The 25,880-nt window shown below is 38.8% G+C and overlaps 3 protein-coding genes across 5 annotated transcripts; all 3 read left to right on the top strand.

The window, feature by feature from the left end:
• The first annotated feature begins 497 nt into the window (after positions 1–497).
• On the top strand, positions 498–10,615 carry prc1b (protein regulator of cytokinesis 1b). 3 transcript variants are annotated; one of them, XM_042405497.1, is made up of 15 exons: positions 498–626; positions 1,241–1,373; positions 2,937–3,059; positions 3,322–3,555; positions 3,718–3,888; positions 4,071–4,220; positions 4,308–4,455; positions 4,546–4,682; positions 4,993–5,088; positions 5,196–5,342; positions 5,428–5,541; positions 5,656–5,769; positions 6,375–6,551; positions 6,690–6,724; positions 9,768–10,615. In XM_042405497.1, the coding sequence occupies exons 1-15, from the start codon at positions 616–618 to the stop codon at positions 9,814–9,816; spliced, it is 1,839 nt and encodes a 612-aa protein (XP_042261431.1). In that variant the 5' UTR covers positions 498–615; the 3' UTR covers positions 9,817–10,615. The 3 variants fall into 3 exon arrangements, with proteins under 3 accessions (XP_042261431.1, XP_042261444.1, XP_042261439.1); XM_042405510.1 differs by lacking the exon at positions 6,690–6,724 and having other exon boundaries at positions 6,375–6,474; XM_042405505.1 differs by lacking the exon at positions 6,690–6,724 and having other exon boundaries at positions 499–626.
• A 1,435-nt stretch (positions 10,616–12,050) lies between these two features.
• Positions 12,051–16,818, top strand: ptpmt1 (protein tyrosine phosphatase mitochondrial 1). The gene is made up of 4 exons (XM_042411525.1): positions 12,051–12,390; positions 14,003–14,083; positions 14,702–14,893; positions 15,567–16,818. Exons 1-4 carry the CDS (start codon positions 12,220–12,222, stop codon positions 15,693–15,695), a joined length of 573 nt encoding a protein of 190 aa, XP_042267459.1. The 5' UTR covers positions 12,051–12,219; the 3' UTR covers positions 15,696–16,818.
• Positions 16,819–19,435: 2,617 nt separating this feature from the next.
• On the top strand, positions 19,436–23,694 carry ndufs3 (NADH:ubiquinone oxidoreductase core subunit S3). Its single transcript, XM_042411787.1, has 7 exons — positions 19,436–19,570; positions 20,846–20,911; positions 21,286–21,383; positions 21,776–21,925; positions 22,367–22,492; positions 22,630–22,749; positions 23,389–23,694. The coding sequence occupies exons 1-7, from the start codon at positions 19,516–19,518 to the stop codon at positions 23,557–23,559; spliced, it is 786 nt and encodes a 261-aa protein (XP_042267721.1). The 5' UTR covers positions 19,436–19,515; the 3' UTR covers positions 23,560–23,694.
• The last annotated feature ends 2,186 nt before the right edge of the window (positions 23,695–25,880 follow it).

The raw sequence follows: 25,880 nt of genomic DNA, 5'->3' as shown, positions 1-25,880 counted from the left end.
TTAAGTATTTATGTGTACAAGTTCTGGTTTAGTCAGCTATTAACTGATAGGATCGTTTTTCAGAAACGGGTTTATTGCCAAGTAGGTTTGCACAGGAATTTGACATTGTGAGTGCATTAAGAAGGGATCTTCAGCCAGTATGAACAAGAGGAATGATTACAGCAAGAAAAACATGTTTCAGTATTCATTTGGGCTCCTGTCCTTTAATGTAAAAATATATTAATTATCACGTTTAATTATGTACATTATTCGTGTATCTATCTATAACTTTGTCGTGGTCACTAACAGAAGCTCATTGTTGCGTGGTGACGGAATGCTGCTACGTCGCCGCACCCGGCATGAAACTGGTGCATTTGTTTTAGTGAACGAGTGATTCGGTGATGGGCGGTTCCCTTTAAGCATTAACTACAGATACTACTAACGGCCGGCGGCGGTGTTACGCAGCACGCGCTCCTGCAGAACGAGCCAATCAGAGGGCAGAGCGGTGCTGTATGCGTATTTTGAACTGTGTACAAACGGCCGAAGCACCGAGAGCAGACAGGCGACCTGTCTCCCTGACAAGTTTTGGTTGTTTAAGGCTGTTCACTGGGAATCACAACAGAGTTTGGAACAACAATGAGAAAAAGGTAAGGTCAAATTTTTTTTTGCGATAAGGTCAGAGTTTTTAAAGTGTAAAATAACCGTTATTTAGCTGGTTTTAGCTAGATGAGATACGTTTTTAAGCACGCTAGCTAAACTGACGTCGGTTAGTTCCATCAGATGAGTTGCGGTTTGTCTCTGCGGTTTAAACGTCAGCAGCTATTTGGTTATTATCAAAAGTGGAAGAAGTATTCAGATCCTTTACTTAATTTAAAAGTACCAATACAGCAATGTAAAAATACTCAATTACAAGGAAAAGTCCTGTACGAAAAATCCTACTTAAATAAAAGTAACGTTGTTACATAACACTGGTTTCATCTTTAACAATGTGTTGTATTTTAAAAGCTTGTTATATTATCCATTGTGTCAAATCTTCATCTGAAAAGTAACTAAAGCTGTCAAATAAATGTAGTGGAGTAGAAAGTACAATATTTCCCTCTGAAATGTAGTGGAAGTAGAAAGTAGCATCAAATGGAAATACTCATGTGAGGTACAAGTACCTTGAGTTAATGTAAAGTTACTTTCCACCACTGGGTACTGGAGTGAGTTTTAGTGATATATTGATAGTGAACTGACCGTGTTTGCCCTTCACTGTATGCAGTGAGGTGCTCGCAGCTGAGTCTGTGTCGTGCCTGAATAAAGCACTATGCCACCTGAAGGACATCTGGGAGGAGATTGGTATACCAGAGGACCAGAGACTACAGAGAACTAATGTTGTCAAGAACCACATTAAGGTAAGACACTGACCAGCATCATGTATGTATATATACTGTAAACCTGTAATAATATGCTGGTAAAATATGCAAGTGGCTGGTGGACAAAAAAGATAATTTTGACTCTGATGTTTCTAAACCTGCTGCTTTATCAGATCAGACTGGGTGCACTTGGCTTAGAACGGTGTCAACAGAGGTTTTAACCAGTTAGTCATGTGTTGTTGTTTTTTTAAGTCATGAGTTTGTGTGTTGTTTGGGTGCAGTACCAGTCAAATGTCTGGACACAGAGAATATGACTAGTAGTGTAAGTGAGAGAGAGAGTGAAAGATGGGGGTGGGGGTCTACAAGAACAGGACAATCATTATGGGCGAAACTAGGCCACTGGAAAGAATTCAAAGCCTTAATGATGTCATGAACACACTGCACAACACATCTTGAATGATCACATTGGTCAACACAGTAGAGTTTTAAGATTAGAACTGCAAGTATTTATATGCATGAGAGCCCCACTGATACTAGATTTTTTTAGGCCGATACCAATGTTTATATTCAGAAGTTTTAAAAATCTGCTACTGTTATATCAGCTGATAATTTAAAAATATACTTGATTATACCTAATGATAATGAACGGTGGATGATTCATCAGTTTACTACGAGTGTACAAGTTTGTGGTTTCATTACTACAGCCACAGAAGGCTATTTCTGTTTAACCTGTTCCTGTTGCAAACACAAGCGGATGTTAGATGAGGAACACTTTCTGCCTGTTTCTAAGTTTTCGTGGTGACTGAAGGAAGAAGACTTCCTCACATTTAATATTGACTAAAATCTGTTTTCACTTGAAGATACTCTGTGGTTTTAAGTGTCTTATTGGGAAGCTTCCAGTATCCACTGGCTGGAGAAAAACTGATAGAAAACAGATGTTTGATCGTGTTATGCATCAGTTATCATTTCATCATTTTTCTACATTTGAGTTGAACTACTTTGCTCATCTGCTAGACAGAACTAGACTTTATCTGCACCAACAAGGACCAGTATTACTGTGTAATAGAGCTGCAAACTAATGTTTATTTTCATTATTAATTAATCTGTTAATTATTTTCTTGATTAATCGATTGGTTGTTTAGTCCATAAAATACCAGAAAATGGTGAAAAGTGTCAATCACTGTCACCCAAAGCACAAGGATATGTCCTTGAATGTCTTGTTTTGTCCTGACCAGCAATACGTAACCCAAAGATATTCAGTTTACTGTCATAGTATAATAATCCAGAAAATATTCACATTTGAGACACATATTTCTTTCTTAAAAAATGATTCAAAATGATTAAACAGTTATCAGAACAGTTGGCAGTTAATTTCCTGTCATTTTTTAGACTGTATCTTTATCTGTATCTACAGAAGGAGCAGCATTACTGTGTGATCAGTAAACTCCAGTTGTTGAAAGTAGATATATTCTGATATTGAAAGACTATTTGGGATTTTTGTCAAGATGCATATCAGTCAAATGATCAGTTACTGGAGATTCTTGTTTGTCTCTGCTCCATCATCCAGTCTGAATAAACTGGTTTTATTTGTTTGTCCACCAGGGATTACTAGATATGATGATCAAAGAAGAAGAGTCTCTGAAGACGAGGCTTATAAGCAGCATTCAGACATGCAGGACAGACATGGAGAAACTCTGCCTGGAGCTTCAGCTACCTGTGTTTGAGGTAATAATAACTGCAATATTTTCAGCGTTGGACTGATTTTGTGTCAAAGAATAATTTTACTTTGGTCACATGTTTCTCTTGACTGGATCATTCAGTCTCCTATACTCCACCAGTGGCTGATTGAGGATGCTAACATTAGATTCCTACATATCCTATTACTGCATTCTCAGTATGCACAGTTCAGTTTCTTGTTTTTAAAGACTTAAGACAAACCACATGTTGTACAGTGGATTTGTCATCGCCGTCCTCTCTGTATATTCAGGAGGAGGTCGGGATCAGCATGCTCCAGCAGGAGAAGAACATCCGCACTCAGGTGGAGGTTCTGATAAAGGAGAAGACTCTGAGAATGCAGCAGCTGAAGTTTCTGCTGGAGCAGGACCAGGACCTGTGCGACATCCTGTGCTCTATGCCTTACGGTATCTCTCCAGACTCTGTCCCTTCAGTGGAGCAACTGGAGAGCTTCCGCCAACACATCTCCGACCAGAACGCAGAGAAGGTGCGAGATTGTTTGTGTACATACACTTCTGTGTACTGTGTACATGCTGTCCTGTTCAGTTGCTTTTACTGCATGAATAGAAAAGCTGAAAGTCACTGCCAGGAAGCCTCATTTCGGCAATTTTAATGTTTTGATTTTGATGTGCTGCTCTCATGTGTTCAGGCGAAGCGGTACGCTGAGTTTATGGACATCAAAAAGGAGATCATCTTGCACATGGAAGTGCTGGACCACATCCCTGAGACCAGTTTTGAGAAGGATGTAGTCTGTGAGGATGAGGACTCTTTCTGCCTTTCCAGAGACAATATTACATCACTCAAACTGCTGCTTTGTCAGGTAAGATGGTTTAATAACATCAGACTTGGTGAAACTTGAAGTGAAACCCTTTTTTATGGGTCCCATAAATTATAATCAGGCCTTGAATGTTGTCTGTGGCCTTAGTTCAAAACCCAGATATGATATATAGTCACTGTCCAAGCTGTTAACTGATGCTACTTTCTGTCTTGTTGATGCTGCAGCTGGAGGAACGCAAGGCAGAGAACGAGGCGATGTGTGAGAGTCATCGAGAGAAGATCCAGCAGCTGTGGGACAGACTGCAGGTGCCGCAGGAGGAGAGAGAGGCCTTCAACGAGCACATGGTCACATCCAGGAAGAGGAACCTGGAAGCGGTGAGAAGACTTAAGCATCCTGTGTGCTGCTGATTGGACAATTTTAGGTTTGTATTCATGTATTCACTTCTTCTTCTTTTTTTTCAGTTAAAAGCAGAGGTCCAGCGTCTGGAGGAGCTCAAACTGCTAAACATTCGTAACGTCACAGACGCCATCCGCTCCGAGATCGCCGTGTTTTGGGAAAAATGCTTCTTCAGCACTGACCAGCGGCAGGCCTTTTCACCGTATTTTAGCGGTGAGTTCACTTGTTTGATATTTTAGCTGTTTTAATCACATTTATAGGAGGTTTTTTTTTTTTGCTTATACTATAATTTGACTGTTTCAGAGGATTTTACTGAAGAGCTGTTGGGGATGCACGATGCTGAGATCCAGCGTTTGAAGCTGCATTACGAAGATCACAAAGAGCTTTTTGACGGAGTTAACCAATGGGAAGAAAGCTGGAGACTCTTCCTGGAGCTGGAGGTGAGTTCACTTGATCAGGAAAAATGAAACTAACAAGAGTAATCTGAAGCTGTGCTGGTGCGACTAAACCAGAGCCAGTTGGATTTTACAGATACAGTTACTCAATATAAGTCTTTTGAAATTGCAAATACATTCAGTTGATATAAACTCAGATTTCAACCCTATAAAATCCTGTCGATAACAATAGAAAAAGTAGAAAATGTAAAAACAAAAAACTTTTCACACACAGATTTGTGCCTTTTGTTACATTTCTGTCAGAGTTTGAATAAAATGTTTTCAGAAACAATGAAGAATCTTTTTTTATTCCCAGAAAAAAGCCACAGATCCGTCCAGATTCACCAACAGAGGAGGAAACCTTCTCAAAGAGGAGAAACAGAGGTCTGAGCTGCATAAAAGTCTGCCAAAGGTAAGACGTGAAGGTCACCGTTGATTTTCTAAATGGTTAAACATGTAGTGATTCTTAAGTGTTTTACAGTAATTTGACATCACCCGTGTCTTTTTTCTTTTTTTAAGCTTGAAAAGAAACTAAAAGCCCAGATCGAGGCGTGGGAAGGTGAGCAGGGTCGTGAGTTTTTCGTGAACGGTCAGAAGTTCCTGCAGTACGTGGAGGAACAGTGGGAGCTGCATTGGATAGAGAAAGAAAAGGAGAAACAAGAAAGGGTAAGCTAGTCGCCTTGTCGTATTACCGGCTTTGCTTGTAAGTTTGAGACACGTGTTGACGCTTCTCCGTACAAACTCTTAACAGCACCTCAAGAAGAGCAAACAGACCGAAGAGGACATGCTGTACGGAACAGCGGTACGAACCCCAACCAAACGCAGATTCCTCGGCACCACCACCCCAAATAAATCACGGAAGATGGTAAAATCATGTTGCTTGCAATGCATGCCTCGCATTTGTTCTCATGATATAAGTTCTTGATTCAGCTGTCTGGCTCTGTCAGCACTAACTCTCCCTCTCTCTCTTTCCTGTCAGGGTAACACCACCTCCAGCATCTCTAGCGTCGCCTCTAACAGCACCATGCGCTCCGTCTACGGCGGAACTGTCTGTCGCTCACCTGTGCCCCGCCCACCTCTCTCAGCAAATAAGGTTGGTTTAATTTTGAAAGAATAACAAGAAATATAACAGGCAACACAAAATATCCTGCACATGTAATATAAACACCCTGCAAATTTACTAGAAAACAGCATTTGACTAGTTGACTTGATCTCAGTCAGACAATGAAACAGCATTTTTTTATCGGACATGCTTTGTTGTAAAATATGACCTGTTCGCACAGAATTGTATCTTAAGAATAAACTGAAGAAATTCTTGCTTTAGTTTAGCTTTTAACGAGTTGTATGTGTGTGTGTCTGCCTGCTGTGAAGCCCTTTGAATTTCTGCTGTAGGATACTGTGCTCTACAAATAAACTTGACTTGATTTAACTGGGCAAAAACTACATACAGGTGCTTTCAGACTTAAATTTTTCTCCATAACCTCAATCTAACTGTTCAGCAGAAATGTCTACTGAATGTGAACTAATCAATGTGTAATTTCTATGGCTGTACTGATTGATTTTCCAATTAAAATGTGATTCAGCAGCACATTAAAACGATTGAGGGGAGGAGGGAATCCTACTTTCATTCAGTTTTTATTTAAAAGCATTAAAAACAAAAGTCTGACCTGATAGTCTCTCCTGGTTTGCGTCCTTCAGGGTTCAACAGCGCGGACAGGCGGAGGAAAACCTCCCCACCCAAGACTGCAGGGCTGTAACAAGGAGAACGAGGCCCAGTTGAAGGGGAGCCCTCTGAGTGGTGCGTTGCTGACCCCCACTGGTCCACAGCGTAACTTCAGCATAACCTCTGTTGCCAGCACATATTCAGAGTTTGTGGTAATTTACACTTTTGTCTCTAATTTTCTTTGCTCTGCATGTTTTTCCTCATTTCGGTGCACATTTAACACATTTAAGTGTATATCGATGGGGTTTCTGATGATGTACAAGTTCTAATGATGTACATTTATATTTTAGAGGGACTTGGTCAACACTGAATCAGTTCAATCAAGGTGTGTTTGGAATCCTAAAACCTTCTGACTAATCCTCTTTCACTTAATTGCATGCCTGTAATGGAATAAATATCTTCAAACAGCAATGTAACACACTAGTTTAGCTTGAACTGCAGGATTAACCCTCAGCTACTGACCATCCCATCAGTCTCTCCATCTAACACGCCGTCTACACCCGACAGTCGTCCGTTTCTCGTGTGACTGTTTTCCAACAGTTGTGCTTCAGTTTGAATGGTTACAGCTGTCTACACCGGCTCACATTACAATGCAATCCAAAGTATCTTATTCAATTACTTAAATAACAAGGTTACGCAGGTAATCTGCACTGTACTAACCTGGTTACTGTAAAGCCGGATATACTTGCAGCAGATTAGTGACTAGATTTCTCCCCAAACCTCCACCTTCTTTTACAGCGACTGATTTTAACTGTAATGACAGAAGACGATTCTTCTTGTTTCTTGTTTGTTTTGTTTTGTTTTTTGAATATCTGCGTCAGGGACTGATGTTGCAGAGATGAATGGCAGGCAGACAAAGGACTCATCTTAATCCCTGTGCAAAAGTTTGTTACTTTAACAAACAGTCAAATGCTCAGCAGTGAGAACCATCTTATTTAGACGTCTACAGGCTGCTTTGTGTTAGTTTCAATGTTTGTGTGACTTTGGATGGAATTACTTAAATATAACAACGCATCGCTCCGTGTGATGATCTCCGCTTTATTCAGCCGCTCCGTTGTCACTTTCCCCATGTGAAGTATTGTCATGCAAGTACATACTTGTTAAAAAAAAGCTGATTAGAAACCCAGTTTTGTGCATACATGACCAAGAAATTAGTGTTTTCCTGGAGAAATCAATCTGAGGAACCGTGTTCTCAAATCCCCTACCTGGATTACAGTAACCAGGTTTCCTGTTTTACTCACTGAATTTTGGTGAAAAATTTACAAAACCGCTACAGGTGATGTACTTATCTATGAATAATGATGTCTGGATTTATTTGTCGTATGCTCTATTTTTCTAAATTTCACGGATAGTTCACCAAATAGAAGATACATGTCATGTGCAGACGCTACCAGCAGTTAAAGGTGGAGTGCGGGACTTTTGTCTCCCCCTTGTGGCAGTGAGAGTAATTACAAAACACTGTTGACACCACATGTGCTAACGTCACAGGCTCCTCTGTATTCAACTCTGTTGCTACTGTTGCAGCTGTAAAATGCTGGATAAATTATTTTGAGCTGATTAAAATAATTTATGATAAAATAATTTTGTAAAGTCTAGAGCAGAGGTTCTCAACCTTTTGTAACTTAAGGCCCACTTCAGATTGTATTCCCGAGGACCACCTTCGCAAATAAATGAAGAAAAAAAAAACATGACAAAAAAACTGGGCTGTAAATATGTGTCATGCCACTGTCAGTTGTAATGACCAAAATAAATACTCTGCATACCCTCAGTGAGATACTTGGGCTTACTTCTGAGAAATAATGAGATCAAGTTGTGGTGGGATTGGTGAGACTGGTGAGAGGCTGATGTGCGTTGTAGAATTCCAAGTTGCTTTCACTTTGTTCCTTGCCTTTGATTTTGTGAGCGTCACAATGGAAAACCCCTGACTCACTTAAACAGGTGGTGGTAAAAGGCAACAGGTCCACTGGTTGAGAACGGCTGGTCTAGAGGAGCCGCACGATTAAATTATTTTATCCCCATTCAAGTTAGCAGAGAGCTAACTGGAAGTTAGCCACCCAGCCGGCGGAAGTTTCTACTGTGCATGCTCTGCCCATAGAACATACTGGTGTACTGTATAATACAGAGAGATTTACCTGGCGGTGATTAGCTTAATCAGCATTTTGTGAACTTGTGTGGGAAGAGCTTGAATGTAACGAACGTTCATTTATATGTAAAAGTTCCACACTGCAGGTTTAACATGGAGCTTGATAGCAGACGACATGTTTAGTATCAGTCCGTCAAACTCTGAGACAAAGAATTGTTCTTTTTTGAGTTTCCATTTGCCACAACTGACTCTTTCAGTCAGATAGTTGCAGTCTGGGAACCTGATCACATAACATTAAGCCAACTGCAAGAAATTTGGGTGTTTTTTTTTTTTTTAATTTTTATTCTGGTCTTTGTTTTGATGACCAAGATAAGACGGTTGTTTCTTTCATCTTAATTGCAAAAATTAAATCCTTCTTATCTTTTGAGGACTTACACAGAGTTTTCCCGCCTTTATTTTTTTCTTGTTATTGTAATGCTCTTCACACTGGTTCAAGAAAACAAGATCATATAACTCATATTTTAGCCTCCCTGCATCAACTCCCTATTCATTTTTACATTGATTGTCCATCTGTGTGACCGGCTACTCTCTAACTCCCACTAACAACCTTCAGTGTGTCATTCCTAAAGGGCAGCTTCACAATTTTTCCTGGGTGTTTTAAAACAACAGTCAGCTGTCCATATGAACAGTAATCATTCCTCCTGTTCATACCGGCTATTAAAAGATCCCCTTCAAATGTGCTCGCAAGTGTGTCCACAACAGTAATTTTGTGCTAAAATGCATTTAAAAGTAGATGTGAAGCTTATATGAGGCTTCAGCAGTCTGAGTTAGTCATATCAAGTGGATATCTGACACATTTACAGTCTTTTTAGCATCAAATTCCCTCTTTGTGTTTCCTCGGACAGTGTTTCCCTGTTGTAGTAACAAAAAGAGGGACTTTGACACTAAAAAGACTGTAACGTTGAAAGATATCTACTTGATTTGACTCATATTAGCTTCAGATAAACTTTGCACATTTTTCCATCACTTCCATTGTAAGGTCATTATGAAGGGATCTTCTAATGGTCAGTATGAACAGGAGGAATGATTACAGCAAGAAAAACTTGTTTCACTGCTCATTTGGGTTCCTGACTGTTGTTTTAAGACGCACTTGAAGAATTGTGAACTCGTCCTTTAATGGTTACAAAAGTGTAAGTGATGATGTTTTGCTTCAATCTCTTCCTCATATTGTCATGTCACATCTGAGAAATCAACCTTACGCCTGTTTTTTTTCCTTCTTCCACAGCGAGACCTGTCCAAGGCCTCTAACGCCAAGATCGAGCACGACATCCTGAACTCCACCACCACCAACATTTGACCTCTGCGCTCCGATGTTGACTGTGTCAGCTATGATATCGTTGTTCTGATCTCCCCCCAGAACGCATCACTACCCTTCACTGCTATCTGCTTTTATATGGAAATGAAGGTAATAATATATTAAGTGTCGATTCGGTGATAAACTCTTAGCAGCTTCCTGTCAAACAAGGACGTCTTGTCGATCTGTCGCCAGTTGCTGAACATGTTGTCTTCAGCGTGTTACTGAACATTTTCCCGGTCTATCACTGTCTGTAAAAGGAAAAATATGATTGTATCATAAGTTAAACTAACACTATTTTGCCTCTCTGATTTTGCCAGTTATTAAGATGTAATAAATGTTTTTTTTTTGCATCCTGTACTGCACATGTTTTTATAAAAAAAAGAGACAAAAGAAAGGTTAACTTTCTGAAGTTATGCAATCTGGGGTTACAGACCAAATGTATTATAAATATTTGCACTTTCTGGAAAATATATTACAGTGCATTGTGTAGTTTTATTCACGCTTACACTGTTCCATCCAAATCTTTCACCTATATTTGTTTTTATACATGTATGTATGTAATGTATATATTTCTGAATCTGCTATTCTCTTTATAGCATCTCTGTCTGACAAAGCTAATAGATGTTTAAACAGGCCGTTAAGACTGTTATTAACATATCATATATTGGTGCTGTGTAATAGTTTAATACAGTTATAAATCATATGGATTCAATACACTATCATGGCTGATTTGGAAAAGCTTGTCAAAATAAAATAAATTCATTTTCACTTGAAAAGCACAGACTGGTTTTATTTCTGAAGATGGGGGACAAGTACTCAGTTTTCCTCTTTTTTTTTTTTTTTTTTTTAATACCAGACCAAAGCTTGTGTTTTCACATGTAAATTATAGTTTGTAATTATCATTTTACCACAGATAATAAGCTAATGCAGTATAACATAAACTTTTGCGCAGTTTTTTGATATAAAGTTTATTAAAAAAAAACTTAACCAGGGCTTCAACTAATTTTTTTTTTCATTATGGATTATTTTCTCAATTAATCAATTAGTTGTTTAGTCTGTAAAATATCAGAAAATGTTGATCACTGTTTCCTAAAGTAACAGATGTTCAGTTTACTGTCACAGAGAACTAAAGAAACCAGAAAATTCAAAATGATTAATCAATTATCAAAATAATTGGCAGTTAATTTAATAGTTGGTAGCTAATCAATTGATTGCAGCTCTACTTTTACCTTCAAACTCTTTTATCAGGACAGATAACTGAAAATGAAACTTTGACACTAACTGTAGTAACAAATAGCTCGATGTTGATTTAAGGATTAGTTTAAGATCAGCTAATGTTAATCAATATCTATCTGGCAAATTGTTAACTCTGCTTGTTTAATTTAATCAGCGTTGATTAAACATCAGTTGACATTAGCTGTTGTTATCTGACTTTGTCTCAGAAGGGTCTTTGAATTTGTTGTGATATATCATCCAGATGTCATTCAGTGTAATTCTAGCTTTCATTAGTCTTTGTTTCCAGTGTATTTTTGAATATTTGTCTTTTCTTTCACTGGTCTTTCTGAACCGCTAAAACTTGTTAATGTGGTTTTCTGCTCATATATTAATGTTAATATTTGTAGAATATGATCACCTCATCATTTAATAAAGATATTTTGTTAGTATTCAACAACAATTTACCACAAAAAACACTGTAATCTGTCTAAGATGCCAGTGGTGCTAAAGTAAAGGGAATATTTTGACATATTCTGTGAATTGTTAGTCAAAAATAAAGTAAATACAAAGTGCAGCGGTGGTAAGTAACTGTAATTTTGAGGTATTTGTACTTAAGAGTATTTCCATAGTAGTATAGTATAAAGTAGCATCAAATGGAAATATTCAAGTAAAGTACAAGTATTTGAGTAAATTTACTTAGTTACTTTCCACCATTAAACTTTATATTGTTTTAAGATGGATTTAAGATTTCATGAAGGTCGCGGAATTTATTGGAAGCATGGGTTCACGCCGGAAGTTTATAGCTAGAGGAACAGGCTGGCGGAGGGCAATTTTTTTTTTCTTAGGATGGCGACGGAATGACCCGTCCTCCTCTGCCACACTCCCTCTGATTGGCTAGTACTCGTTTCCTCCGTTGGTTAGATTGGTCAGATTTAAGCATGTTGGGGGTCAGAGCCAATCAGAGGTAGAGAAGGGGCGGGACTTCGCGCAACTTGACTTCGCCACCCTAGGAAAAACTATCCCTGCTGGGGGAGGGACACATGCTAACCGGTTAACATGAGCTTCAGATCGGACTGCCGTGACATCTGTGCTTCTGACACTGAGCACGACAACAACTGTGTGTGGTAATGAGACGCTGAGCGAGTTTGAAAGCTGAGTTTTGTATATGTTTTGGTTCAAGAACTCAGCCATGTCGGGAGCGTTAGCAAGGCTGCTCTTCTACCCGACTTTAGCCTACAATGTTGTCATGGAGAAGGTGTCGTCGAGGCGGTGGTTCGACCGAGTGGACCGGACCGTGATCCTCGGAGCGCTGCCGTTCAGATCCATGACAAAACAGGTCAGACCTCCAAACACCAGCCTCTCTGTCTCATATCTAAGCCTACAGCTAACACTTGCTAGTTGGTTACAAACTTTAAACCCGTTAGAGTGGTGGAAAGTAACTAAGTACATTTACTAAAGTAACGTTACTGCACTGTTGTACAATTTTAAGGTACTTGTACTTTACTTGAGTATTTCCATGTGATGCTACTTTATACTTCAACTCCACTACATTTCAGAAGGAAATATTGTACTTTCTACTCCACTACATTTATTTGACAGTTCTAGTTACTTTTCAGATGAAGATTTGACACAATGGATAATATAACAAGCTTTTAAAATACAAAAAGCAAAAAGCAGTGTGTAGTCGGGGTCACATTTCACATGTCTATGAGTTGTTAACAGCTCCACCAAATAGTGATTTTTCCCTCTAAACTTCTCACATGCTTTCATTTCAATAAATGTTCAAATGATCCAATATTTCAGCAAAAATCAAAGATTAGAGAAAAAGTCCAAAAACTGAAAACAGATTTGTGTATCAGAACTTTGTTTTTTCTTCTTTCCTCTCCCATTAATCATCTCACAACCCCTCAGATTTATCTGCTGACCCTTTAGAGGGGCCCGACCCCTAGGTTGGGACCCACTGGACTTAACTGGAAAACTGTATATAAAGTAGTGTAAACTAGCTCCACCTCCAGCAGCTACAACAGTAACATGCTGCTCTAACACTGATGCTTCACTATTAATAATCTAATGATGTCATATATAATAATATATCAGTCAGAGGGACCAAACCACTACTTTTACTGCAATACTTTAACTACACCAAGCTCATAATACTTATGTACTTTTACTGTAGTAGGATTTTTCATGCAGGACTTTTACTTGTAATGGAGTATTTTTACATTGTTGTATTGGTACTTTTACTTCTATCACTGATCAGCTGTTACACTAACATGCACTGAGGGTTGATGAAGACAATGTTGGCTTTAACTTTAATTTATTGCTGCTCTCTTTGTATTTGCTATCAAGTTAATCCCATTTTGATTAGATTTGCCGTCAGAAACAAAACTATCAGGGAAACAATTATTATGGAAGAAAAAATGGGTTTAAAGTAATAAATACTTACTATTACACTAGTAATAAATAAATAAGTAATAGTGATGCTAAATCAACATTATGACATATTAAGTCATAATTTTGAGATAGTGGTTAAGTAAAAGTGATGAGATAAAAAAAAATGGACAGATTAATTGATGATGAAAGATAATAATTAGTTGCAGCCATAATTCTCTGAGTATTTAACATACATATCTGTAAATTAAGGCAATAAATTTTAAAGAAATGTAGGTGTTGGTACCGCAGCTGCTCAGGCTGCATGATATTCTGCTTCTAGTTTATAATATAAGTTGCTTGTTGTAAAATAGTAAAAACTTAAAGTTGGGAAATGTTGTGAATTCTTAATATTTCGGGTTTGGTATTGAAAAATCCAAAATGAAAAAAGTCTCTATATTGTGCTGCAGGTTGTGTTTAAATAGCAACATTTAACAAATAACCATTTGATTCTCGTTTCTCAAGGGTCATGTGACCGTCTGAACACGGTTGTTGTTGTTTTTTTTTGTGCGTTACAGCTGGTAGAAACAGAAAACGTCCGAGGGGTCGTCACCATGAACGAGAAGTATGAGACCAAATATTTCTGCAACTCAGCCGAGGTGAGTAAACGCCACGACTTCTTCTCTAAGTTTAAGATATTTAGTTTGTGTAAACAGAAAATAATAAAGTGACCCAGCAACACTGCAGCAAAAGGTTCATTTATTTTTTTATATGGCAAACTGGAAGTTAAATTAAAAATGTATTGATGAATTGAAAGACAAGAAATCAACCAGTTTTGAAATTTTCACAGTTTCCACATTTTATGAGCTTAAATCTCCTCAAGAGTTTGTTTTTATTTTCTGTCCCGATGATGTAAATCAGTTAAAATGCTGTTAATTAGTTTAAAACTGAAATGATTAGCTGATTAATCGATTAGTTGATTGACAGGCAGCCGTTTCAGTAGCTGCTTAATTGATTAAGTCATTTTCAAGCAAAAATTCCAAACATTTCCTGCTTCCTGCTTCTTAACTGTGCTGCTTTTCTGTCATATGACAGCGAGACAAGTTAATTTATATAGAACATTTCAACAACAATAAGTGATTAAAACATAAAAGGCATCAAGACAAAATATAAAAGACACACAATAATAGATCTGCAAACCACCGGCTTCTTCTTAAAGTAAGAAGAGCTGAAGGTGTGTCCATGCTAAACGGTTAATCGGATGCGTTTGGCTGCAGGAGTGGCGGGCCGTCGGCGTGGAGCAGCTGAGGCTGAGCACCATCGACCTCACCGGCGTCCCCAGCCTGGAGAACCTGCACCGAGGCGTCGAGTTCGCCCTGCAGCACAGAGAGCGAGGGACCAGCGTTTACGTCCACTGTAAGGCCGGACGCTCCCGCAGCGCCACGCTGGTCGCTGCGTACCTCATACGGGTCAGTACATAAACGCTGTCATATCATTACTCTGCTGTTTGCACTCAAACCTACACGTCATTTTAAGTGACAGAAAACAGAAACCTTATCAGTGTAATGCAATGCAACATCCCTTGTTCAAGTATTTATTCTTTATCTTAGTCCTGATAAAGAAGCTGATTAAATTCCTCCAGGAAAAGTCAGCAAATTATTGGTTTGCTGATTCTTCACATATTTTGCCAATCCTCGTTTGATACTACAATACTGAGTTCTGTACTTTGTGGGTTTGTTGTGTGAGACATTTAAGTGATTAGCAAGTTATAAATTAATCAATTAGTGATTAGAAACAACAGCTATGGTGCTGACTGTTGACTTTAATCTCAGGGTGTTCACGTCCAGATTTAGGTGAATGGTGTCGGATTTGTTGTTGTGTCTTTGTCCTGCTGTACTGTTAAAAACTGGTGGGAACTTTATAATCTATAATATATAATATATCTATAAAAAGGGCTAAAAGTCAAACACTGATCACCCAGTATCGATGTAAACACACTTAAATTTACACTGAAAGTCTCGATTCTGACTTCTGCAACACAACAATCTACAAAACCTGTTAAACTTACCGTCTGTTCAGTCAGTCAGTCAGTCAGTGAGCAGCAGGTATGTCGATGTTGACGTCGTGTTTCTCTGCTGACAGTTACACAGTTGGACTCCAGAGGAAGCCTGTGAGAAGCTGGCGTCTGTCCGGCCGCACATCCTGGTTCGCTCGGCTCAGCTGGAGATGCTGAGGAAGTATCACCAGCAGGTGTGCGGACAGTCCGGCTAAGAGAGCGCGGAGCGGCGGGTCGGACCTCATCCTGTTCCTGCAGCAGCGGGAAGACTGGACTCAGAGCTTTATTTGAAGTCACGCTGACGTGAAACAAAGCTGTTTTCTTTTCAGAAAAATCCTCCATATCATACTGTACACCCACCGAAGAGTAAATGCTGAAATAATTGTTCTTTTTAAATCAGATTCTCTTGAGTTTTACTGGGAAATGGAAGGTTTTTAGTTGTTAATTCACAACGGATCAGTAAGCAGAAATGTATATTTTTACATTATCATGAAGGTTTTGTCACCCTCATCATTTTTTCCTTTAATTTCCTGATTGTGGCTAAAACAAAAAAAAAATATCTGGAATTATTGAAGCTCAGAATTATATTAAAAGAAATGTAACTTTTAAAATATATAAACAATCCCTCCTTTTTTCAGCAAAAATTACTTCCATATTCCAACGTTGCAGTCATGTTTTCTTGTGGTTTAATCATAAAAAACACTCCAAGCATTTGACTTGCCTTTGGATTGCAGTGTCACAATACGATGAGGACGTTTTACAGCAAAATTCAGCATCGAAGCGTTTACTGTGCTCAGTGGAAAACTTTCCTATTGTGCCTCACAGCATGAAAACATATTGACAGTTAATTGTTGATGAATGCAGGCTGATAGTGTTTGCAAATGCTGTGATGTTACTGTCAAATACATGTATGTATGTATATGTGTGCATACAGTTAGTAATGTGATGTGATTGCATGAAAACACAAGTTACTCTCTGACTAAACGCTGTTCTGTCTCACAAGATATTTGATGTAAAACAAGCTTTTCAGCCACAGTGAAGTACTCATATTTCAAAACTGTTGTTAGCTTTAGCCATTGAGAGGAAACTTGATACTGTTCCTCCATATTTCAGATTGCAATGTTGACGTTTGTACTCTACTGTATTGATCTGACGGCTGTAGCTGCTTTGCAGAGTGATGGAAAGTCACATTCATGAGATAAAATCATAATGTTCATTTATCATTTTTATTCATTTTTGCACCGGGGATAATTTGTATTATTATTATTATTAAAGTGATCATTTTGTTCATCTTCAAAGTGTCAACCTTTATTGAAATTAAATATATTTGCATATTTATAGATTCTGTTTTTTTTAATGAGGAAGAAGGAGGAGATGGGTTTTTTTTGAGAGGGGGGGGGCAAAAAACAGTACAACTTATTCCCATTAAAAACTCAATTACTCAATAATACAATACACAGGTAACAGAATACCATGACATACTTATCACTGAGACACCTCAACCATTGTACCTGGACATTAGTACTGGCCAACACTGGGACCAGTTCAAAGGTTACATTGAATCTGCAGTTGACAGATGTGTCCATGTATTCAATAAAAGGCTGCCAGATCTTTAAGAAAACATCATATCTGTTTTTCAGGACATGTCATTTTCTCTAAGGATATACAGGAATCTGACTTCCAAGTTAGTGTAATACATGTTCTGAAAACAGTGAGAGCTTTATCAATGAATTATCTGGAACTCTGACTTAAGTTTCACGTTTATTACGTCTCCTAGGAGACGCAGTTCTGGGTCTAATGGGACTGGTGTGTCCGTAACTTTAGTCACATAAGTCACACCAGAATGTTGTGACTTTGGCACATTGCGATGTTCAGTGTAACATCGTGTCCTCAGTAACGCTGCATCTGAAACACATATTTGAGATTGTAGGTTTGTACTGGTGCAATTTCTGAGGGGAGGTGATGTAAGGCTGATGAAAGTTGTTGTTGACAAGCTTAAATCTGGCATTTACAGTAGCGAACATGCTGTTCTGACATAGATCAGACCTTAGTCTCATCTATAGTCATGCTCAGGTCAGATTCCCACCTCTCTCTTGACCGATGTATGTTTTGTTTTGGGCGGTGATCCATCATTGTTGAATATATCCTGCTAATAAAATGCCCTAAGCCTTTGTTACTGTGAAGCACCTCCACTTTCGTCAGGTCAGGTAGAATCAGCTGATCACCCAAACTTTTTAGGCTCTCAGTTGCAAATAACAAAAAAAGTGTTTGGTGAATAATTAATATTTCTCTTTTAGCTGTTCATAGGACATGAAGATGCCATCAATATAACTGCTCCTGGTATCTTATCCCACTATCATACCAAAGCTTAAACATTTTATTATCAGAGATCATTGGTATGAGTTTGTTTTTCCATAAAAATAAAGGTGGCAAATCATTCCTCACTCCAAGAATGTTATGGACTTCATACCATGATCTAACAAAGTGAACAGTAAGTGGGTTTTTTGGTTTTGCTAGTAATACTTTCTGGATTCTACTTATAAATAAAGTCACTTCCCACCTCTTCATTAAGGCCTTGTAATCCAATTTGTGTCCATGAGGGGGCAGAGTCATGTTCAAGCAAAGATGACAGAAATCTCGTTTGTGCTGCCCAAAAGTACACTTTGAAATTAGTTGGAGTTGGAGGCCATCCATCATGTAGTCCCATGATAATCTCTCTTCACTTACAGTTTTTTAAAGAGATTTAAAAATACTATTGGGAAGGGGGATCGGGAGCTATGGAAATAAGTGCATTATCCTTGGCAAAATGTTCATCTTTATATAGTCGGCTCTGCCAAATAAGGTCAGGGGTAGATCTGTCCTCCTGTTTAGATCACTCTCTATTTTTTGAATTAGCATGGGGTAGTTGAGTTTAAATACCTTTTTCACGTTGTTATCCACATGGATACCCAGATATGTAAACCCTTCTGGAGCCCACTTGAAGGAGTCTGGCTGGCACAGGTCTCTGCGATCAGTTTTAGACGGAGGGACTGTTATGGAATTTTCCATCTTTAGAGGTTACAAATTGTGTTACATTGGGTCAAGCTTGGCTTTGAGGTCACACTGTAATTCTTAATCAGAGATTAAGATATCTTCTCCTTGAGACTTCAGCTGTCTGTGTACTGTTTTTGGTTCTCCACTTGGCCAAGTGCTTTCAATAAACATTTTCAGCATTAAGACATCAAAAGTCTTGTGTGCGCCTTTCTCCACTGCTGACCATCGCTCAAAATATCCACAACAGGGAGTATTTCAATCTCTTCACAGTTCACCTTATAGATGTTATGCTATAATTGTCAAGAAGACCTTGTAATTTAGTAAGAGATCAGGCTGGGTCCCTAAGAAATAAAATTTCATCAACAGCAAATAAACTAATTTTGTAATTTAACTTTTTTTTTTTTTGGAAAAAACACACCAGAAATTATTATTATGATTCAAAGTAGAGTGTTTTATATAGCTACTCTTAAAACATGTCAGGTGTCCATATAAACAGTGAAAGAGTTCTTCCTCGCTGTAATCATTCCTCCTGTTCATACTGGATATTAAAAGATCCCCTTCAAATGTGCTTTCAACGTAAATGATGGAGGCCAAATCCACAGTATGTGGAAGTATAGTAACAAAAAGAGGGACTTTGGCACTAAAATGACTGTAGGGTTGAAAGATATATACTTGATTTGACTCATTTGGACGACTGAAGCTTCATATTAGCTTCAAATAAACTTTTAAATACATTTTTGCACAGATGGAGGACTGTGGATTTTGTCCCCCATCACTTAAATTGTAAGCACATTATGAAGAAGAAGAAGAAGAAGAAGAAGAGGGAAAAAGAAAGAAAGAAAGAAAGAAAGAAAGAAAGAAAGAAAGAAAGAAAGAAAGAAAAAGAAAGAAAGAAGAAAAGAAGAAGAGGTTGTTGTTTCTCCTCCGGTCCTGCAGGAGTCGATAGACCGCCAACAGGCGCCTTTCTACCCGAAGAAAACCGGCTAACATAACAGAGCAAACATGGCGGCATCGTTGGTACGGTTTGTCCGCGGAGGTCTTGGAAAGAGCTTCAACAGTAAGTTAATTCGAAACACTTTTTTTGCTTGTACAGGCTGGTTGCTGCGATGGTCCGTTATAAAAGGTGGGTCTTTGCATGCTGCTGAAAACGACACGGTCCGATTTTAACGGTCAAACGTCTCCGGTTTGACCTTCTAGCTAAGCTAATGCTAGTGTTAGCCTGCACGGAGCTGAACAGCAGACAGGAGAGTGAGTCTGTATTGTTTTTGTGACAGCTTTATTTCTTCATACATTCATGGTTTGTTTTGTTAACATATATCGTGTAGAAGTGTTCAGAGTGGATGTAGGATTAGCCGTTTCTTCATGTTGTCGGTTAGCATCTATTTAGTGAACATTTTGTCAGTTCCTCTGCAGATCTGTATATTCAGCAATCAACAGTGGTGTTAAGTAACTAGGTACATTTTAGTTACTCAAGTACTGTGCCTAAGTACAATTTTAAAGTACTTGTACTTTACTTGAGTATTTTCATGTGAGGCTACTTTATACTTCCACTCCACGAAATATTGTACTTTCTACTCCACTACATTTATTTGACAGCTTTAGTTACTTTTCAGATGAAGATTTGACACAATGGATAATATAACAAGCTTTTAAAATACAACACATTGTTAAAGATGAAACCAGTGGTTTCCAACCTTTTTGGCTTTTGATGTCTTACAAAAAGCAGTGTGTAGTCGGGGTCATATTTCACATGTCTATGAGTCGTTAACAGCTCCACCAAATAGTGATTTTTCCCTCTAAACTTCTCACATGCTTTCATTTCAATAAATGTTCAAATGATCCAATATTTCAGCAAAAATCAAAGATTAGAGAAAAAGTCCAAAAACTGAAAACAGATTTGTGTATCAGAACTTTGTTTTTTCTTCTTTCCTCTCCCATTAATCATCTCACGACCCCTCAGACTTATCTGCTGACCCTTTGGAGGGGCCCGACCCCTAGGTTGGGAACCACTGGACTAAACTAGCTAACTGTATATAAAATACTGATGCTTCAGTATTAATAATCCAATGATGTCATATATAATTATATCACAGATAGAGGGACTAAACAATTACTTTTACTGCAATACTTTAACTACATTAAGCTCATAATACTTATATACTTTTACTGTAGTAGGATTCTTCATGCAGGACTTTTACTTGTAATGGAGTATTTCTACATTGCTGTATTGGTACTTTTACTTAAAGTGTCTGAGTAACTTTACTTCTTCCAACACTGGTAATCTGTAAAGTGTTTATACAGATTTTTTGACCCTCTCTTCTGCTTTTTCCAGTTGCAAGGACCTCATGTCTCCTCCAGCAGCAGAGCAGACTGCAGAGCTCCACCACAGAAACCAGCCGTGAGTACAGACAGACTGCTGACAGAAGATGCTTGTTGATTGATAAGCAGTCAAATATGATGAGCTGTTTTGTCTCCTATTTGACTGCTGATCAGTGGACACAAATAGCAGTTAGTGCCATGTATTATCATTACATTTGAGTCACAGAGTTATAAATCTGTTTTTAAGATGATCTTTAAAATCTCAATAGGTCACTTAACAGCATTTCTATAAAACATTTCAGTGAACTGCCTGAATGTTCCTAACCTGTTTTGCAATTTTAATAATGAATTGTTAGTGTTAAAAAAAAGTCAGGTCAGACTTGACAGGACAGGTCTTGATCACTGTGTGGTTGAATACTTTTAAACCTCTTGCCTCTCTTGTCCTTCCTACAGCCACCGTCAGGCCCAAGGATGCTGTCACTCACAACCAGCTGTCAGCGTTTGGGGAATACGTGGCTGAGATGATGCCCAAATATATCCAGCAGGTCCAGGTCAGTTCATGTGCCTGTAACCAGTTCTGAGCTCATCCTCGCCTCGATGGAAATGACCGAGAGACTTCAAATGTTCAGTTCGTGTCAGAGCATTTATAATAATATCAATAATGAAAATAATCATTAATTTCAGCCCTACTTAAATTCATTCATACATACAAATATATTAGAGGGAAAAAAGTAAGTAAATAAGAAATCCTGCAGGTGCACATAGTTGTGATGCATAAAGCAGCATGTAGGCAGACCTGCAGAGACCTGCAGAGAGTCCTGCTTCAATCCACTAGGAACTGTCTGCTTTCTCCTGTTTTGCTGATTTACATAACTTGGTCTTGAATTCATCTCCTGAGACCAGTTAGAGTGATTACATTTCGTTTGTGTGTGTGTGTGTGTAGGTGACCTGTTACAACGAGCTGGAGGTGATGATCCATCCTGACGGGGTGGTCCCCGTGCTGACGTTCCTGAGGGACCACACCAACGCTCAGTTCAGGAACATGATCGACCTGACTGCTGTCGACATCCCAACACGGCAGAACCGCTTTGAGGTACAAACTTTTTTTTTCGTTGTTGTTGCTAGAAATTGCTTCTATGAGAGTGAATGAGTGTAATCGTAATAGTGTTGTTACAGTCATAGTCACAGTAACTCAGGAACTAAACCAGTGTTTTCACCAGAGGAATCAGGGACAAAAATGAGTTCTTAGAAGATAGTTCCAGGTGTAGTGAAGTCCATGCTCGACACTTACTGTTGTGGCTGCTTCCACTTGTGTGCCACTTCATTAATAAAACAGAAGGAAAAAGAAAGTATTCCAGTATCGATATTAGGACTCACGCTCTCCCCTAAAACCAAATGCTTTATGGTTAGAATTAACATTTTTGTGCATAGGCTGTCATTAATAATTCATAGTATGTGATTTTACAGTGATGATGATGATGTGTGTGTGTGTGTGTGTGTGTGTGTGTGTGTGTGTATGTGTGCTGGTTTACAGATCGTGTACAACCTGCTGTCGCTGCGCTACAACACTCGTATGCGCGTCAAGACGTACACAGACGAGTTAACACCGGTGGACTCCGCCGTTCCCGTCCACATGGCTGCCAACTGGTACGAGAGGGAGGTGAGTCACAACCTGCAGGCTACTATATTAAATTCACAACAACGCTCAATCAGTGATGTCACATAACTTTCAAGCTGTCGTAGTGTTTTCACTGGCAGGCAGACTGAGAGTAAAGTGTGTTTTTTTTTTTTTTACAGATATGGGACATGTTTGGCGTGTTCTTTGCCAACCACCCAGACCTGAGGCGCATCCTGACAGACTACGGCTTCGAGGGTCACCCCTTCAGGAAGGACTTCCCTCTGTCAGGATACGTGGAGGTGAGTTCTGCCAGCAGCACGTCCACTCGGTACGAGAGCTGGCTTAATTCAGCTCCGTGTGATTCATTTGTTTGTTTTTTTAATTCTAAGATATGAACGTAGTAGTAGTATTGGCAGGAAGTCTGTGAGACAGACAGGATGGAAGCTGTGCCCAGACGCTTTGGATCTCAAACTCTGCTGGATCCTGTGATTTTTTGTTTTTTTTGTTGTTTTTTTTTTAGAGTTCATTATCATAAATCCAGGGCTCCCACAGACCTTGACAGCCTGTGACTTGAGAAAGAATAATATATGTCCTGCAGACTTTGAAATGAAATAGATTTCTTTGAAAAAAAAAATGAATTATTTATTTCAACACAGTCAAATTCATCCCCTCTGCCTTACTCCTGTCTATCTGAGGAAGAACACTTCACATCCTGAGGATTAGAATAATTTCATCAGGCTGTCTAGACAAGAAAGGTTTTTCTTTTTATGTGAAGCTTTGATTGCTGTTATTTTCTAACATACCTGCCATTCTTTTGTCCCAATCGTGAAAAACATTTAAATAATTTCCCCCTACAGACATAAAAATACTATACTACAATAAATGGACTTTAAAATGCTTGCAGACTGAAGTGTGTGTGTGTGTGTTTTCCTTTGCAGGTGCGTTACGACGATGAGGTGAAGCGTGTGGTGGCCGAGCCCGTGGAGCTGTCGCAGGAGTTCAGGAAGTTTGACCTCAACACACCCTGGGAGGTTTTCCCCGCCTACCGAGAGCCCAAAGAGGCCGCACCCAAACTGGAGGCCGGTGACAAGGCTCCTGAGAAGAAGTGATCTTCCTCTGTTTAGTCTACACACACATCATCATCATGTTCTGTCTGTTTGTGTTCCGGGAGTACCAACCCCTTCGAGAAACCCAACTGAAATATTTATGTAAATAACAATACTATTAAAACAAGCTTAAAATGATTTTTGTGGAGGTTTTCTTTGAAGCAGCTCTTAATACTACAGGATGGAATGGTTCTAATTTGGGTGCATTATATGTCCAAAAGTATGTGGACATCCAAACATTACGCCCCAATGTCAGAGTCAGTGTTCAGTTCATCCTGAAGGTGATGGATGGAGTTGAGGTCGGAGCCAAGTTCTTTCAAACCAAACCGGGAAAACCGACTTTTTATGGAGCTGGCTTTGTGCAGACTGTTGCCACACAGTTATAAAACTAAAATATCATTGTATGCTGTGATATAACACTCATTTTCACTGTTTCCCCGATCCTGTGAGCTGGAAACCAGTCAGAGTTTGAACAAATATGCTCGACTAAATAAAGGCTTTTAATATAACTTCTTCCTCGCTCTGCCTGCGTGCCCGAAGAACATTTTCTTTTCTGACAAGATTTGTTTGGAACTAAAGTCCTCCAAACCATGAAAACCCAGAGAAGCGGTGTCCAAGTAATTGCTGTCTAAATATACCTTTTGAAACATTTTATGCTTTCCTGATTTCAATGTTGGAATCAAACAACTTTCACTCAGATAATGAAAGGATGCGTTCAAGCCTGTCTGAAAACAACAATCAGGTGTCTGCATCAAGTCAAGTCAATTTTATTTATTTAACGCCAAATCACAACAGAAGTTATCTCTCTGCACTTTTCACCTAGAGCAGGTCTAGACTGCACTCTCTAATTTACAGAGACCCAACATCCCCCCCCCCCCCCCCAGGAGCAGCACTTGGCAACAGCAGCAAAGGAAAAACTCCCCTTTAACAGGAAGGAACCTCGAGCAGAGCCGGGCTCCGGGTGGGCGGCCATCTGCCTCGACCATATGAAGCTTAGAAGTCTGAGTTAGTCATATCAAGTGGATATCTGCCACATTTACAGTCTTTTTTAGCATCAAATTCCCTCTTTGTGTTTCCTCGGACAGTGTTTCCCCGAGGAACTTTGGCACTAAAAAGACTGCAACGTTGAAAGATATCTACTTGATATGAAGCTTCATATTAGCTTCAGATAAACTTTTTAATACATTTTTGCACAGAAGGACGACTGCGGATTTTGTCCCCCATCACTTACGTTATAAGCACATTATGAATGTATCTTATAATGGTCAGTATGAACCGGAATACACCAAAAAAAACGTTTCAATGTTCATTCGGGCTCCTAACGGCTGTTTTAAGACTTTAATGAAGTGAAGTAAAAAACACATTTCCCTCTGACATGCAATTAAGTAGAAGTATGCAGTAGCATAAAATGGAAATACTAAATACTATATCAGCATAAAGCAGCTAGCATAAGTAGCTAATCTCTCTACATGATTACAGACTCATTTATCGTGTCACTAATTGTATTTAAAGTTGAGGTTACGCTAAACTACTGTTAGCATTAGCTTGCTAACTAACGGCTCACCTTTCTCGTTCCGGACTGGAACGGCTCCGGCCGTGGACTGGATCGGTGGCAGCTTCATGTTGAGGGTTTTAAATTATGAATGTGTCTTTTAAGACTCATAAACTCAGCTAATCTGCTTCATCAGGACCTAGTAATGGGTGTTTGATTACATTTGATTGGCAGTTGCCTGGCAACATAGGCAAACAGCCCCATAACTAACCAACTAATACTCAAATATTGCTAAATCCTGAAAGAAAGTTGTGACATCACATCACATTATATTTGTCTATTTTTTTTCCTTTTAATATTTCTTTTGTAAAGCACTTTGAGCTTCATTCTATGTCATGAACGTGCTCTATAAATAAAGTTTATTATTATTATTATTAATATTACTATTATTATTTTTATTATACACTTCACACCAGTGAGAAAAATAGAGACAAAGGTGACTAATCTCTCATGTGAAATAACAAAAACTGTTCAACTTTGGCAATAAATAAATAAATGTTATCACAATAAGAAGCTGATCGAGATGTTTGCAGGGTCTTTAGATTAATTTAAAAAATATATCTTGCAAGTCTGTGTGTTGGCAAGTGAGTTGAAGTAGACAGTAATTATTATGACATATTGGTACTCTATTAAGTCTACTTTGCTGCTGTATAAATCATACCGGAGTCGCCCAGAAGATGGCGCTGCAGGTCAGAAATTCATATCAACACTGAGGACGTGCAGCTGCATAATTCATGGACACAATAACAGTCCAGACAGGATGTACATTTCT

This window comes from Thunnus maccoyii, chromosome 1 (assembly GCF_910596095.1).
Source record: "Thunnus maccoyii chromosome 1, fThuMac1.1, whole genome shotgun sequence".
Classification (NCBI taxonomy): domain Eukaryota; kingdom Metazoa; phylum Chordata; class Actinopteri; order Scombriformes; family Scombridae; genus Thunnus; species Thunnus maccoyii.
The sequence above is the reverse complement of the archived record's forward strand: the minus strand, read 5'-3'. Positions and strand labels throughout refer to the sequence as shown.

What these genes read in the sequence shown, in the direction of transcription:
- prc1b (XM_042405497.1), top strand. An exon ending in GGAAGAGGAACCTGGAAGCG is followed by an intron (nt 4,221 to 4,307) that starts GTGAGAAGACTT and finishes CTTTTTTTTCAG; the next exon opens with TTAAAAGCAGAGGTCCAGCG. An exon ending in CACCTCTCTCAGCAAATAAG is followed by an intron (nt 5,770 to 6,374) that starts GTTGGTTTAATT and finishes TGCGTCCTTCAG; the next exon opens with GGTTCAACAGCGCGGACAGG.
- ptpmt1 (XM_042411525.1), top strand. Translation starts at nt 12,220, where the DNA reads ATGTTTTGGTTCAAGAACTCAGCCATGTCGGGAGCGTTAGCAAGGCTG. An exon ending in TCAGATCCATGACAAAACAG is followed by an intron (nt 12,391 to 14,002) that starts GTCAGACCTCCA and finishes TGTGCGTTACAG; the next exon opens with CTGGTAGAAACAGAAAACGT. An exon ending in TCGCTGCGTACCTCATACGG is followed by an intron (nt 14,894 to 15,566) that starts GTCAGTACATAA and finishes CTCTGCTGACAG; the next exon opens with TTACACAGTTGGACTCCAGA.
- ndufs3 (XM_042411787.1), top strand. Translation starts at nt 19,516, where the DNA reads ATGGCGGCATCGTTGGTACGGTTTGTCCGCGGAGGTCTTGGAAAGAGC. An exon ending in AATATATCCAGCAGGTCCAG is followed by an intron (nt 21,384 to 21,775) that starts GTCAGTTCATGT and finishes GTGTGTGTGTAG; the next exon opens with GTGACCTGTTACAACGAGCT. An exon ending in CTCTGTCAGGATACGTGGAG is followed by an intron (nt 22,750 to 23,388) that starts GTGAGTTCTGCC and finishes TTTCCTTTGCAG; the next exon opens with GTGCGTTACGACGATGAGGT.